The following is a 17,077-nucleotide window of genomic DNA, read 5'->3' on the forward strand; positions in this document are numbered from 1 at the left end:
TAACAACCACATTTAAATAATTTCAGCTTTCTCAATCTTCACATGAATACAAATTTTGGGAGGAGGATTATTATTGATTTCACGGAATTTACGATCAATGTGTTTTATCTATAAAATGAAAACAGAGATGCATATTATTTTGTACAAAATATGATAATATAATGACATGCAAATATTGTTTTGTTTAAGTATACTTTCAGATTGTATAGAAGGAAAGGACAGATGAGAAGAAAATAAAATAGAATAGAAAATAAGTTTAACACAAAGAGGCATAAGATTGATGTAAGAGAGACATTATTCCTAAAAATATGTCCATTGGAAGCATTAAATCTCATAGATACTTACAGTCAAATTTTAACATTTTTAAAATAAATCAATGAAGAACATACCAATAATATTACTTTAGTACTAAATTTTCTCAGTTAGCCGAGACACACATTATAAAACTGTCATAACGGAAAAATCTCGTTTTTCTCTTAAGAATTTTATTTTTCGTACAACATTTTATTTGTCGTTAATAATTTTACTTAGTTAAAAACAAAAATTAATAAAAATATTGAAAATAAAAAAATATTATTCTTGATGTGTGTCTCGGCTAACCATGATCTTTTCTTCTTTTTACTGCTCCAACTCAAAGAGAGAGCAGTTATCGTCTTTATTCAACTTGTCACCGTCCTGAAGCTTAAACGGTCAACTTCTGGTCTTCGATGACCCTCAATAAAAAAATCTCCGGACGTTTTTTTTCTTACCCCCCACCTCTCCACCAATCCCACCAAAACCATTCCGTTTTTTTTTTTCAAAATTAGCCTTAGCTTTTTCAATGACCGGAAAATTCGCTATTTTGAATTATGGAAAATCAAAAGTCAACCACTTTGGCGGGCCCATTTTTCAATCGATTTGATTAAATATGGATTTTTTGGAGAGGTATTGAAATTTCGAATTCGGCTGCATCGGTCGCCATCTGTAATAAACCGGTTAAGTACCGAGCTTTGAATATTTTTTTTACTTGACCTTAAGTTTGTTCCCGAGCTAGAGGTCAAACGGTAAGAGATATCGACTTCTGGTCTTCGATGACCCCCTCATAATTTTAATGACTTTCGCATTGTATATAAACAAGATTAATCGGCAGTAACCCTATGCGCATGCAAAAAATATGCTAAGGAAGAGGACATTCTCGTGAGTTCGAGCACTCTGCAAAGCTGGGATGCTTTGCCATCTCTTTTACAAACTGATTGATTTCGAACTAATCTAAAAGAACAGGGAGGCAGAGTGAAGTTTAAAGATGGAACACATAGCCAATAGCTGTTTGCGTTCTCAATATTCTCGACCTCGAAGTTCAGCCTTATGGCCTCTACACACTAGAGAAATTTATGGCCATATTTTGATGAGTTTTCCTATAGGGTAAAGGCTCATAATTTGGGACAGTCTGCTTATAAGCATCGATGTTCCAAGTTTGAAGTGCGATATATTCAACACTAATTGAATTTTTCTGTTACTCTCTTTTCAGATGGGTTGTTTAGAAACTTGGCAAGCTATTTATCGCCTTATTTTTACTAAAATTAGTTTTAATTCGTTTAAAAATGAATTGATATGTAGAGGTGAATTTGACTCTGATTTTGGACAACTTGGTTATTGATTTGGACAACTTGGCTGTAAATTTGGACAGCTAATCCACCTCAACAGGATGCCCATTGTTCTTCATTTCATGAACCAATCTTACCAAGTCCTCCTCCTGTTCATGTAAGGGAAACGTAGAATGTCACAAGAAGTCCGGAAACTTTCAATATCCAACTTTCCATAGTACGTGCGTATTACCGCAAATTTGACCTTTCCGGGAGCCTTTTAAGGCTTTTCTCAATACATCTCTTTCGTAGAGATGATGCTCCTTTGTTTCTCCATGCATTTGTGCAACCTAGTCATTACAAAAGCTAAAACTTCACGAAATTTCGTGAGAAAAACACCTGTCCAAAATAAGGAGTATCACCTCACTATGGTGAATGTCTTAGAAAATTTCCCATTTTTCACCGAAAAATCTAATTCACAAGACAAATCTCACTTCAGGTCAAATGTAGAAATCACCACTAACGTGAATCAACACAATATTCAATGAATATACAATAATATCACTAAAAAACAGCGAAGAAACATTGTTAGTACTTCACTACAGATAAATAAGACTGAAGTAAACACAAAGTTCTATCATATTTCTCGTAAGCAATTGCTCACACTGAATTTTCAACAAAGCAATTTTAACTCATATCCTATTCAAAATTTTACGTATTTAGTGTTAAAATCTTCCAAAAAGAACAAATATTTAGATAGAATTCATTATTCATCAAATATTGGAATAAAAATCCATAATTTTAATCAATTTATTTTTAGTGTCCAATTTTATCCTCAAAGTGTCCAAAATAAGAAACTGTCCAAAATTATGAGCCTTTACCCTACCAGCGTACAGAATTTGCTTCAAAACTGGACATAATTTTGTCTAGTGTATAGAGGCCATTAGTCTATTTAGGTCTTTATACATTGAGAGTTTACGATCAGGGATTAGAGGTTCTTTGTATTAAATTTCCTTAACCTCAGGATCATTGTGAGCATATTTGTGAGATTAGCATAGATTCAGCTTCCATTTAGTAAACATATCTCATGCCTCGATTTGTTAGAAAGAAACGGAAAATAAAGTAAAGAAACGAGAAAGAGAGAGAGACTACAAAACGTTCTAAATAAGTTGCACGCGACTAGTGCAACTTCTAAGCATAGCCATTGCTACATAATAGCTTGTAAGATAGATCTCTTTACTAATTTGCCACACTTTACTACACAAATCATTTAATTTACAGGAAGATAGTTCATATAATGCTATTTTGGAATGTTTCAGGAGAAGATTGTAAAGATATTTATAAAAAATAGAATTTATAAAATTAAAAATAATGATTAAATGAAGATATTTATTGTTAAATTTGAATTATGAAGTACTAAAAAATTAAATGACTACTATTTTCTAAAATAAAACTGACTCTAACGAATTATTTAAAATAATTTATTCTATGAAGTATTTTATTTCCTTCGTGTTCTCTGATTGTCTAAAGATGGTTTGAATGTTTCAAGCTTTAATCAACCAGATAATGCGATCGAACTAAAATATTTATAGGATCAAATATTTAAGATAAAAAATTTATTTAAAATAATAGTTAAGAAGTGTGATAAAGAGTTAGCCATATAATGTGAATTTAACAAAATATTGTTATAATTAGGCGAATATCTAATGATTTTTTGTGCTTTTTCACAGTGATATTTTTGGAAAAAGTTCCTGAATTTCTAAGAAGAAATCATAATAAACACTAATTGCCTAATGACAGTCATTCCAAAGTAGCAAGTATGAATTATATATTGTACGAAGAAGGCATTTTACGATACAGACAAACACAAACATAGAAAATCTGTTTAGAAACTTTATTTTTCTACCAGATTCTTTTTTATTTTTCAAAAATTTCTTTAAAAGAAATTTCATGTCTTGAGGAAAAACTTACTATTTGTGTACTTTTGAAGAGTTCACGAAGTTGCAAGGATATTTTTTCCCCTTTAGTTTAGGCGTAAATATCCCATAAGAAAATCTAATGCAACCTTTTCTTTGAAAAGTGCTCAAAATAGTCAAAATTTGGTGTAATGTGGGATAAATTGAGAAGTATCTCAACATTGTTGTTGAAGAATCTCTCTCTTTAGATGGCATTTGATGTATTTGATGCATTTGATGGTCCTTTGTCCTTCTTGGTTGGATTGGCTTCTAACAAGGTTAAAATCAATGCAACAAAATATCCACAAATTAATATTTCTCACAAAAATGATATTAAGATGTTGAATAAGAAAATAAAAGGGATTTTTTTTCTTTTTAATTAATACTTTGATGTGGGATTACAAGCAAAGTCTGTGACACGCAGAGGGAGGGTAGAGAGTTTTCTTTGTGCAGGAACAATTTTATTCTTTTTTTTCTCTTTGGGTGAATGAAAATGGGAGGGAAAAAGAACAATTTGCAGTGCTAGAGTGCTTGTAGGCAAAAAGAATACAAACCTTGCTTACCTAGAGATGCATTTGGTGAGTGAGGACGCAATGAGGCCATACTGGGCTGGCGTGATGGTACCCTCACCGACATCCTGGAACCTCGTCTCTCCTGCCCATGCAATAGTTTATTCTCACGCAACAGGGACACATTCATGAGGCGTGGATTTGGTGTATTGAAGATTGTGCGATTTTCACGCCAACGAGCACTGCAAAGAAAATCAAAGTCCTTCCGTTAACACTTCCCATTAACTTTTCAGGGGCTATGATTGTTACTTAGAGAAAAGCTTTCGTGGAAAATCTTGAATCAGATTAGGAGTGAGATATTTATTCAAATCATTAAAAAGTCTTATTTTATTTAAAATATTTTTGTTTATATTTTAATTATTATTATTTTTTATTTAAAATTTTGAAAGTGAATAAAACATAGCCAAAACGTTGTTATAGAACTTAGAAAGGTATAAATCAAAAACCATTTCAAAAACCGTGATTAATTTTCATCAATTTATACCGAACTGTTTCTAGTAAATTGATTATCGAGAATATCTTGAATACTTTGTGAATTATGGGAGGTACGGGCGATGCGGGCGATACATAATGTCAAATTTGTGTCAATCAAATGCCCTTTGTTTTTAGACTCCGATCTCTGAAACCGGTTTTATGAGATTATGTCAAAATCTTTCGCATAACTTCATGGATTGTACTAGGAAATTGTGGAAACTGCGAGCAGTTAAAATGTTTCGGTATTCCCGGTATTCCTATCTTGGATAACCTATTGAATTTGTAAAATTCTTAGTTTCAGATAAAATTGATAAATTCCATTTTTCAAAAGCATAACACTCTGGTATTCTACAGTAGACTCTCTCAAATTCGGGGATTTGGGACCGAAATGTCACCCGAATTAGAGAGAAATTCGGGTGTCAAACTGTTTGAAATGCAACGATTTTTTGTTCAATTGCATACTAATATAAAGTTTACATACTCATATTTATTGTTAATTTCATGAAAATGCCGTAATAGAACAAAATCACATCATAACAAACCATGGCAATTTTGCGTGCTCCATTCGATAATCGTAATCAAACTTGAAAAATGTCGACTAATTTTTTTCAAAATTATTTGCCGCCCAAAGTAGAAATTCGATCTTAAAAAACCGTCTACTGTACTTTGATGGTTTTCATTTATTTGATACGTACTTGTCCTATGTATACTTAAAATTAAGATATTGCATTAAATTAAGTACTTATTCCTCTCGATCAGTAATAACCTTCCCAATTTGAGAGTTCTCTCCGGTTGAGGTTTTTCTTTTACCGATTCAAAGGCATATCAGAGAGAACTTACCTATAAACCCGTTGCAAGTTCGAACGTTTAAACCGACGAGTTACACAAAAGTGAGCAAGTTCATCAAAAGGACATTTCTTTGAATGAAATAACATTTAAAAAATTCTTCCATCCTGAAATTCCTCAAAACTACACAAAAATTCACTTTTTACAGCAAACGTTTACACAATGTTGTTGACATTGTCGACGACTGAAGTGTCAACAATATCGAAATTGTATATTGTACTTTAGGTTTCCGGTGGATTTTCGAATAGGTTTGGCTTGGCTTTGGAGTGGCTTTGTCTCTTCAAAAGGTTATTACTGAACGGAACCATTAAGTGCTAATTAAGTACTTAATGTATTATTGCTTGGATTAGCTGAAAAATGGCTTAGGTAAAAAATTAATAGACATGCAGTTTAATAATAAAAAAATATTATCATTATTTTTGTTATTATTATGCTTATGATAAGCTGTCTCTCGACTTATCCTAAGATCTGTCTAGGCCGTCTAAGCCCTTATTCAGAGTGGTCTCACTTTTTCGTCAGTCAAGTAGTTTCTTGTAAAAAATTCATCTAAGATTTTGCTCTCTATAATTTGGGGTTTTTAGAGCCATATCAAGCACTATTCTTCTAGTGTAGAGTCTGAAGCTAATTTTGATTACAAATTCTTTACCTCTTTTCGGAACGCAGCATATGCGCAATCCAATTTCACGATTTTTTAAATCTAAAATATCTTACACAGTAAAAAAATTAACACTATTATAGTGTGTAATCTTTCACACTTAAATTTGGCGAAATGTGTAATTTCAAATTGTTTCAATTTCAAATTTCAAATTAAAAATTTTTGAATTTTTGTGTGTAAACTCAAAAATTGTTTTATTTTCACTTAATTTCGAAGATTTTATTTTTTTTTGTGTTTTTTGACATTTGTAATGTTTTTTTTTTAGTACTCGGGATCTCCCCTAATTCGAGATGACTAAATCTGATGCTCGAATTTTCACGATATGCTTATTATGCATATAAATATTTGATGTACTATATGACTTTTGCCCAATGAAAGGCATCTCGACTGAAGTATATGTCTTAAATGGAAATTCAATAATTTTTACAAAACTTTTCTTTGAAAATTTAACAACTTTGGTTGAAATTCACAAGGCTTCACATTATAATAGTGTGAAAAATTATGATCAAACTATAATAGTGTTAATTTTTGATCATGTGACAAAAAATACCATAAAATTGTGTATTTTTTCACACTATAATAATGTGAAAAACTATAATCATACTATAATAGTAATAATGGTAATTTCTAGAGTTTTTCAACAGTTTTAAATCACAAAAACATTGTTGAAAAATTTTTATGACTATAATAGTGAGAAATTTTATACAGATCGTTAAATAATTAATTTATCCGATTTCACACTATTCTAGTGTTAAAATTTTACACATTTTCAAATTAAACAACATTGTTGAAAATTTTTAACTATAATTATAGTATTTTTTAATCACGTCACAATAAATTAGCAAAATGTTGTGCATTTTTTAAACATTTTTAAATTAAACAACTAAAATGGTCGATTTTGCACTATTATAGTAGTAAAATTTTACACAATTTTTTACTGTGTAGCTAAGGAATTAATTGAGATTCTACAAAATATATTTTAGATTTGGATATATTTATAGTCTGTAAGTCTAGAGGCCCAACACTCAGAAAAACCGAATGTAACTTACTCAAATCGGTGTTACATTAACTCTTTTAGTTGTGATTTTCGATATATTTCTTATATTTAATTTCACTTTAATTTGGCGCAATATTTAAAAAGAGTTGCTTCAAATCTTTTACTGCTCGAACTCCATAAGTTTGAACCGATTGAACCGATCGGATCAATTCGGTTTATGATCTGGTAATGAACCGGATATAAACTATTTATTACACTTAAAACTAGCTTGAAACTACTCTTCAAATTGGGATATTTTGAGTGATTTATAAATCGGTTAAAAACCGGTAATTGGTAAATGATGCGAAAGTACTTTTGTAGGTATAGCAGGTATAGCATCTAAGTCACAAGTTTGAGTACTTGCCAAAGCCTGGGACGCTTTCCGATCCGTTTTTAGAATAAATATTACTTTTTTTGTTCTAAAATTTACATGAAAATAAAAGTTAATTAAATTTACTCTTTTCAGATAAATCGAAAAAATATTAGTAAAACTTACTCCGCATTTTTTAATAAAGATACATTTTCTAACTATTGAAAAACTACTGATGCACTTTTCCATTTAATTTTTAAATAAATCCGATACAAATATTATCTTATACAGATTTTTCTCCTGACGAGTAATTAATGCCCTCATGTAAAAGGTACGAAAGAAGACAATTGCATCATCTCTGTGGCAATCAAAGAAACTATTAAATGTTCTAAAGTTCTGCAGTAAACTTGGTTATCTTTTAATTACGTGTCAGGAAATTTTAAATTACAGGACAGAATAAAACAAGGAAAAAGTATGAAGATTTAAAGTTCTAATTTATAGGTTCGAAGATTAAATTTGTGTTGAATTAGGATAAACATTTTAGTAAGTAAATTATCCGTTTGGTTTAATACTTAAACTTATAGTATAAGTACTTATGGTTAGCAATACTTATTTTCCCTTCATTATTACTGGCCGATTGTAATATTTTACGAGGTCAAATATTTAATGCATATAAATAGTGATCTGAAAGGTATTAGTATTCTGAAGGATGTTACAAAATAATATTTGAATATGATTTTATTTAAGATAAGAAAGACGTTATCAATTAACAAGTTATCGTGCTATAACAACAAGATATAAAACATTTTTAAAATGACGTTCTTGAATGATATTCTAAAGCTTGGATTTTCCAAAAGTTAATGCTTAATGTTAACAACTATAATGGTTCGTTTCAGACTTGTTGTTATGACTAATTTTAAAAATGCTTTTAACCTAGATATCTAAAATTTTTACAACCTTCATATCAATTCATGTAATTCTTGTTTTGATGGTGAAATAAAATTGATAACATGAATTTCACATTAATTTAAAATAATTCATTCTTTTAGTGTGTATACTACCAAAAATTAATCTTATCTTGTTGCTTTCGCGAAATGTGTCTGTCTTTAGTATGTTTGTTTGCTTCGTGGCTTCTTTTTGTATTTCACAAGAATACTCAACAGCTGTTTAGATGCATCTTTAGACGTGTTCTAGCCAAAATTCTATGATTTAGAGGGTTCTAACTGGATTATGTAGGTAGGTTTTGGGTCAATGGGTAGGGAAAATACAAAAATTTATTGGAAAATCATTGCGGGAAAGTGTCTCAATGTCTCTATATTATTGATCATTTTGCGTCAAGCTGGGGAATACGGTTTTGAAAGGGGAATACTTGTGTGTGTGCAAAATAATCGATACGACTCGCGAAGAAACTTCGCCGGCAAACACGAAAATTTCTCCTCCCAAAAAGAATTAAATAAAATTACAAAATCCACCACATGGATGGGAATGTGAGCCAAGATTACCGATAGCTGTTTGTATGCCATGCGCTACACAATTTTAGAGGGGGATTTCTCTATTTAAGGGGCCACAAGTGCCAGTATGCTCTCCCATTTTATCGGACGCGAATCGCTTTGGACGGAGAGAAGTTTTCTCTTAGTTCCCCCCATTATATATAGAATATATATTGTAAAGTTTACCAGTGAACAGCTGACTGGGCTTGTGCGTAAAATTGCAGTGCACGTGTCACGAGGCCAAGACCGTTGAGAATTGGCAGTGCTGAAGTCAAGGGGTTTCCCATTCCGCAGAAGTAGAAACCTCTTTGCTGTGGAAGATTTCTCTCTGGTTTAATGCAAATTATTCACACATTTTCTTTTCTTGCAAATCTTTACCAAAGACGTTTGAGTGTTTTTTTCCCGTGGTTTTTTGAGCATAAATTCACCAAAGGTAATAGTGTGCATTTGCAAAATGTGAATATCAAAGTGGTGGTACTCGATGATCAAACTGTAATTAGATTTGGCTAAATCCAAGGTGGATTAACGTGAGTGAAGAGTGTTAATAAAAAAAGGTAGATAGAGTCGTCAATGTTGTGATGTAACTCTCAATACAGTGATTTTTCCATAAAAGATGAATTGTGACGAACGCTTCACCTCTAAAATGTGCCTCTTTTTAGTTGTATTTCCCTTCCTTTGAAAAGGAGTGATGAAGCTGAAGGGACTTTGTGCAGTGCTCGAATTTATGTTTTTAAGCCAATACCATTGAAATCAGTTTTATTTCTTAGTTTTATGTCGACAAAGAAAGTTGGTGACTTTCTAAAAGTTATTGTAACTTTATCGAGATTAGGTGTAACGAGTTAAATCCAGTTATTATCTAAATTGAGTTAGATCGTTTGTTTTTTTTTTTAATTTTTTCGTATATAGAAAAATTATTCAGTAAATTTGTTAGTCTTCTGTCTGCGAGACATAATCTATCTTCATATGTATGTAGTCTGTCATGAAATAGAACCTATGTAGGGAATATTCAGTATTTTGTGCAGGAGTTTAGAATCAATTCTAAGACGGACATGGCCGTATAAGTAGTATAAAAACAAAAATGACGACAAAATTCAGTGAAATTAAATAGGATGACATGACACTGGTAAAATTAAAGAGATCAAATTGATCCTTTTGCAAAGGATGGATCAAATTAATATGTTCTATTATGATAAATGTGCATTCATAGTTCGAAATTTGATCCATCCTTTGCAAAAGGATCAAATTTGGATCAATTTGATTCTTTTATTGTTACAGTGGAGAAGGAAATTACACAGAAAAGAATATTTCGTAAAATTGTTCGTAAATGTTTGTGAACTCTTAATCATGACTCAATTAAAAATGCTCGTAATGGGTATATCCCACTAAAATGTTCGTAAAAATTTGTATTTTTTCACAAACTTTGTTCGTAATATGATCACTTAACGAGATTTTTTGTATTTGCTTACAAAACAATTGTTCGTACATTTTTGTTTTGTCTGGAAAAAATTAAAGAACAAATGACAAAATTTTACAAACATTTTTTTTACGTGTTTTTAAACATTTACGAACAAGTCTTTGTCAAAGAGCAAGTGCTTTTGAAGAAGTACAAACTTTTACGAACTTGCATTGGGATACACGATTTGCGAATATTTTGTAAGTTCTCAGAGCATTTTTGTACTTTTACAAACGTTTTTTCGTAAATGTTCGTAAACACAAAAAAATGTTCGCAAAATGTTGTCATTTGTTCGTAAAGTTTTGTTTGCCTGGCGAATATTTTACGAACATTTAAGAACAAATAACAAAATTTTATGAACATTTTTTGTCTGTTTACGAACATTTACGAATAAATGTAGTAAAAGTACAAAAATTCTCATCCAATGATCATGTTACAAAATACAAACTTATACGAACTTATTTGTGAGTTATATGATTTAAGAGCATTTTGCAGGTCCCCAAAAAGAATTCACAAACATTTACGAACAATTTTACAAAATGTTTTTTCTGTGTAGAGAATTTTTAACTTAGGGTGGTAGAATAAAATCAGTTACACTTTTAGGGTCTTTAGATTTTGTCGCCTTGCTTGCTAAGAAATTGGTTACATTTGAGGTTAAAACTCCAATCTGGAGACCCTCTTACTTAAGACCTCTGATGCTCTGATCTTCAAGTTTCTAGAACTGAAAGAGGATAAACATGAGGAACTAACAGAAGTCCCCAAATGTCATGTCCCTTACTGTTTAATCTCTTTCAAGTTCAATAAAAGACAGACAGTTATTACAATAACCTTATTTTCAAACCTCATACCGAAGAAGTAATTTTTCTTAATATAGTCTTGTAGAATACTCTAAGTAAAGCCTTATAAAACCAAAATTCTTATAGTCTGCTTATAGCGCTCTTGGTTCAGTTACTGAGGCTATTAAAGATACAGTGGTGCATTTTTAAGAAGTTTAAGAGCTTCTGCAAATTTTTCAAAACAAAATTCTGTTTATAAACCTTGGTATATTAAAAGATTTATCAAAGTCTTTGTTCTATAGGGGAAACTCGGGCTCTGAGGCACCACTGAACACGGGATGGCACCGAATATTGCTATTTATTAACTAGTTACTAAACTTCAGAGGACGAGATCTGTATGAATTCATCACTGAGAGAGAAATCCGAAAAAGTTAAAGTAATATTCCGGAAGTGTTTATTTTACCCTGCAGTATTGATCCGAAATCGGTGTAAATATTATGATTTTTAGGTGTATTAGGGGTTAAAGTTACCCTTTTTTCATGTTAATTTTACCCTTAATAAGGTGTAAAATTAACATTAAAAAATGTTGATATATTTTTACACCTAAAAAATGTTAAAATTATGAGGAAAAAAAGTTAATCGGAGCCGTTTTTTTCTCAGTGTAGATACTATAGGGATTCTTGTTCACTGGAGGAATGGATGTCATAGTCCAAGTAGTTTAGAAATAAAATTCAGTGTTTGGTGCTACACCATGTTCAATGGTGCCCCAGTTTTTCCTAAAGCAGCTATTTTGTTTCATGGGGATTCGCAATACAATACGAATCATTACTTTTTAAGAGTTTTGGATTGTGAAAAAAATCCATTTGTTTTTTACTTATTTCATTAATCGATAGATTGCACATACTGCTGTCTCTTTGAGTGCGAGCAACACTCAAAAACCTTTTCTATTCAATGAAACATAATTGCTTCGTAGAATGGACTTTGTTAGTGAGCTTCCCCTTACATTTTTATTGAATTTTTCACATAGATCTTTGTCTGCAGCTGAAACTGCAAAAAAAACTGCAGTGTGAGTGAGGTCGTTTCATCGTACAAACACTGTATTGAGAATTTACTTAAATTGCTTTGTATTTTACCTATTTAGCCTCAATATTGACTCATTGATAACTTCTCCGTTAACATACAGATTTTCCAACGTGGTGATAGGAGGAGAATTGAGAGCAAAAAAGTGCCTCAAGATTGATAATCTCAACCAAGAAGAATCACACAGTGTGATATTTAAGTATAGTGAAATAGTTAACTTCATATCAGTGGACAAAGACTGCAAACAGAAGTGCTACTTTATCTCGCAGAACAAAAGTCCTGCCAAGTGTTTTATTTCAATAGCTGCCTATTTAGCTAGTAGAAAAACTAAAAAAAATAAATAAATCTCACAATGAACAGAAGTTCAAATAACACGACGACAAGGAAAAGAAATCCCGTTGAGGATGCCTCCTTTATCAGCAAAAGATTATTTTGGTAAGTTGCATAAAATTGTGAAATCACTCATGTTTTGTTCGATATGGAGAAATGTTTTAATTTTAGCCAATTATATTCAATTGAAAGAAATTAATCAATACCAGTTTTTCAGAGTGTCAAGTCACTCAACATGAATGAGTTGGTAAAGAGTTATTTTCGTATGAATTATGGGATATTTTTGTATATTACACGCAAAGCTTTCAATACAAATACTCATTTAACGTTTCTTCGGAATAACAAGCAAACAGAAAAACATCTATATTAATTAAAAGGTTATTAGTTCTATTAGAATGGGGAAAATATATTTTCTAGAAAATTTAAATATATTTTGAATGGAAACTTTATTGCACTAAGGCGCCTGATATAAAATCCAGTAAAGAAAATAGGGATTAAGGTGATGCATTTGCTTTGGGTTTTGTTAAACAAATGAAGTTTCTTATCAAGATACAGACTTGTAATGATTCTCTAAGTTTTCTACCATCTTTCTCGATGATTTAAAATTATTTCTTTAAAAAAATAATACTCTGTGCTTTAAAAAATATTTTATACTCGAACGAATATATGCATTAACAGGACTAGTTTCCGTATTTTTTGTTGTTGTAAGTATTTATCTAGTATGATGAACTATTTGTCATGTTCAGTGATAAATATTGAGGTTGGGCCTGGATGATAAGTTTGGGAAAAAATGTGTTAAAAATGTTCTGTTTCTTTCTTTTCGTAAAGAACTTCGAGTAATATACCTTTAAATGGTTTTTTCTACTTAGATTTTTCCCAAATATTCAATTACAAATAGATATAACGTATAATTTATTTAAGGCAAAAATAATAATTAGTCATTAGTCTATTATTTTATTTTTATGCAGTTGCTTGGGGTTATAATTTTCACCGGATATTTAAAAAAGACACTATTATTTCCTACTCTTTTGTCATATTATATAATTTATGCTTTATATTCCATTTTTTAAACCCCCTTCATTACTATTTTTATGAGAATACAAACTGTTAAATTCACTATGAGATGTTATTGTTAAAGAAAATAATGTCACAAAACAAAAACATTCATGTTATGTTTTTGCAATTATTTCCCTTTAAATTGTTTTTTTTTTGTATTTTTTCAAATAATTTTTTGGGCGATACATTGACATAGAATTTCTTTTACTTTAATAAGCAAAAAAAAGTGAAATTTCTTCTGGTTCGTTCTACATTTATGAACCTAACGGCATTATCACACTTGCACATTAAAATTTTAATGTGATTCACATTAATTGTCGCTTGTGAGCGTCCAAATATGTTATTTGTGTCTTTGAGTTACTTAATATTTGGGTATTTTTTTTCTATTTATTGATAAAGAAGAGGACTTGACCTGCAAAAATAAGTTTAAATTTACCTAAAGCATAAATATTTTTCACATTAAAAAATTAAAGAGAAAATCGCATTAATTTTTCGCATTAATGCTATAAATCAATTTATATCAAATTTTGCGGGCCAAGTCTACCTTTTTATCAACAAATAGATCAAATTTTGAATATAAAATGATTCAAACACAGAAATTACACATTTGGATTCTCACCAGCGACAATTAATGTGGAGTGGATCATATTAAAATTTTAAAATGCAAGTGTGATAACACTGTAATACATTTACTTAGTCTCATTCGAATGAATTAAAAAATTAATTAGAATTTCTATTTAAAAAACCAATTCTAAAAATATTAGCATTAGATATTAAATCATAAACAATTATGAGACACTTAATGGTCAATAAAAAATCAAGAGTAGGGTAAATTAAGCTAATTCAAAACCTGCTCCAAATAGAAATTTTTCACTACTCCAAATGGAAACGTCATTGTTTTCATGATAAATACGTACTAAATTATTATATTTATATATTTTCTATACCACAATTTCATTATTTAATTAATTTTGCTCCAAATAAAGCGAAAATCCATTCATATTGACAAATTTTAATTTGTTAATTTCTCAGAGAAATTAAAAGTGTACCTTTTCACCATAAAACTTTTCATCGATCGACCATGTTTTCCAATGAAAAACACAATGAGGTGACTGTTGTTTATTCGTTTTGTTTAACATTTATGCCATATTTCTGGCTAATTTTAGTTAAATTAAGTGCTAATCTTTATTGTTAACGGTACATGAAGTTTTTAAATGAAATAATTACCTATTTCGTGAACAAAAAGGGTTTTTCTGAAGTGTCTGCAAACGCTTCAATAGGAAAACCCGGAAATATCATTCTTTGGAGAGATTTTCTTATTGTTTTAGATGGGAAAGGAGAACAGACCAAGAATAAAAACAAATCCTGCAATCAAGAGCACCTCAACAAGGTTTAGGAAGCCTTTCGTCGCGGTTTCAGTTACACTGTTTGTCTCCAATTAGGAACCTTCCCTTGTCTCCATTTGGATTAATATGTTTCCAATAGAAGCATTTTACGTTCGCGTATTTTTCTTGTATTTAAGAAGTTTTCAAATTATATCTAAAGAATTTTCACTAAACAGTAACATTCTAGAAGAGTAAAGGAGCAAATTTTATGTGATTCTCTTCAGAAAAAATATGAACTTAATGTGTTGAATGTTCTGTCAATTTTAAAGGCTCTGGAAATGGTTTTGAATTAGGACATTTACCCAAGCGAAAATGCTTTCAGGCTACTAACGCTTTTCACATTTATTTTCCGTATATTTCTTTAATGAATGTGACCCATTTTCTTAAGTAAAAAAATATTAAAAATAGATTAGATTCATTAAAGGTATATGGGAAAAATCAGGAATGTTTGAAGCCAGAGTATGTGCGAAGCCCGAAAATTTTCCTCTATATAAATCCTTGGGATATTATTACTTTACTTTTTTTTTAAATTTATGAATGAAATGATTTTTGTTGGGATCTCCAAGTGTTTTGAGTGTCAGTCTTCGCTTTTTTTGTAAGAAAAAAAAAACGAAGTAATGATGCTCGTCGAATTCTTGTTCCATAATAATTCCTCTCATACACTGAATAATTCTTTTAATAAGCTTCTGCTTGTGATATCACAAGTGTTCTCAACCTAGTATGAAAATTAATTCAAAGTTCGAGATTGAGTTGGAGTTCATCGTGTATCAACCATCTGTGCAACTAGAGTTCCATTTACCTTTTATCCAAGGCACTATTGGAGAATCAAACTCCAGCGGTGAATGAGAAGTTTAAATACTTCGTACTGTATTTGTAAAACTAAACATTTAGAACACAGTTAAACGTTCAATTAACGAAGTTATATCTAATCTAAGGAAGGTTCAGTAAATTTAAATCTTTTCTTTAACCTGGAATTAGAAAATACTTTAAAGATCTGTTCACCTATGTAATAGAGATTCTTCCCATTCAGAGCTAGAGTTCGATTCTCTATTAGTGTCTTGGATAAAAGATTGTATTTTATTTTCGAAAAAAGTCATTAATTTTCGAAGAAGTCAAATTCAGTTTTAAAATTAGAAAATTTTTGCACAAGGTGGGAGGAAATATGTTTATGAGAGAAATTCTAATTAAACGAGCTTTTTCGCTTCTATTCTAATACTATAATGCAAACACAGACGTATTTTGACACTCAAGACATTCGATTTTTCGAGCAGGATGTTCTTTGACCACCACGAGAAAGAAATGAGAAGTAAAAATGATTTTTATTTGTCTTTTGAAACCTATCTTCGAATTCTTTAAACTCCGGCTTTGAATAAAGCAATTATCTCTTTAATTCTGATATGGAAAGGTCTTAAAGACTTTAGTAAAATTTTTTTTCTCAATTAATAAATAATAGGGTAAATCCTAATTCAAAACCATTTCCAGACGCTTTAACTTTGACAGAAGATTCAACACATTAAGATTCATATTTTTTCTGAAGACAATTACATAAATTTGCTCCTTGACTCTTCTAGAATGTTACTGTTTAGTGAAAATTCTTTAGATATAATTTGAAAATTTCTTAAATACAAGAAAAACACACAAGTGCAGAATGCTTCTATTGGAAACAAATTAATCCAAATGGAGACAAGGGAAGGTTCCTAATTGGAGACAAACAGTGTAACTGAAACCGCGACGAAAGGCTTCCTAAACCTTGTCGAGGTGCTCTTGATTGCAGGATTTGTTCTTATTCTTGATCTTTTCTCTTTTCCCATCTAAAACCATAAGAAAATCTCTCTAAAAAATCATATTTCCGGGGTTTCCTATTGAAGCATTTGCAGACACTTCAGAAAAACCCTTTTTGTCCACGAAATAGGTAATTATTTCATTTGAAAACTTCACGTACCGTTAACAATAAAGATTAGCACTTAATTTAACCAAAATTATCCAGAAATATGACATAAATGTTAAACAAAACGAATAAACAACAGTAACCTCATTGTGTTTTTCATTGGAAAGCATGGTCGATTGATGAAAAATTCGATGGTAAACACTTTTAATTTC

General features: G+C 30.6%; 1 protein-coding gene across 1 annotated transcript in view; it reads left to right on the forward strand.

The window, feature by feature from the left end:
- Positions 1-8,980: 8,980 nt before the first annotated feature.
- Positions 8,981-17,077, forward strand: part of LOC129799806 (ATP-binding cassette sub-family C member 4-like) — a 69,488-nt gene continuing 61,391 nt past the window's right edge. The window contains exons 1-2 of the mRNA XM_055844034.1: positions 8,981-9,451; positions 12,310-12,641. Of these exons, the coding sequence (XP_055700009.1) occupies positions 12,559-12,641 (83 nt within the window). The 5' untranslated portion in view covers positions 8,981-9,451; positions 12,310-12,558. The remainder of the gene's footprint in view (positions 9,452-12,309; positions 12,642-17,077) is intronic.

The sequence above is a fragment of the Phlebotomus papatasi genome, chromosome 1 (assembly GCF_024763615.1).
Source record: "Phlebotomus papatasi isolate M1 chromosome 1, Ppap_2.1, whole genome shotgun sequence".
In the NCBI taxonomy this organism is placed as follows: domain Eukaryota; kingdom Metazoa; phylum Arthropoda; class Insecta; order Diptera; family Psychodidae; genus Phlebotomus; species Phlebotomus papatasi.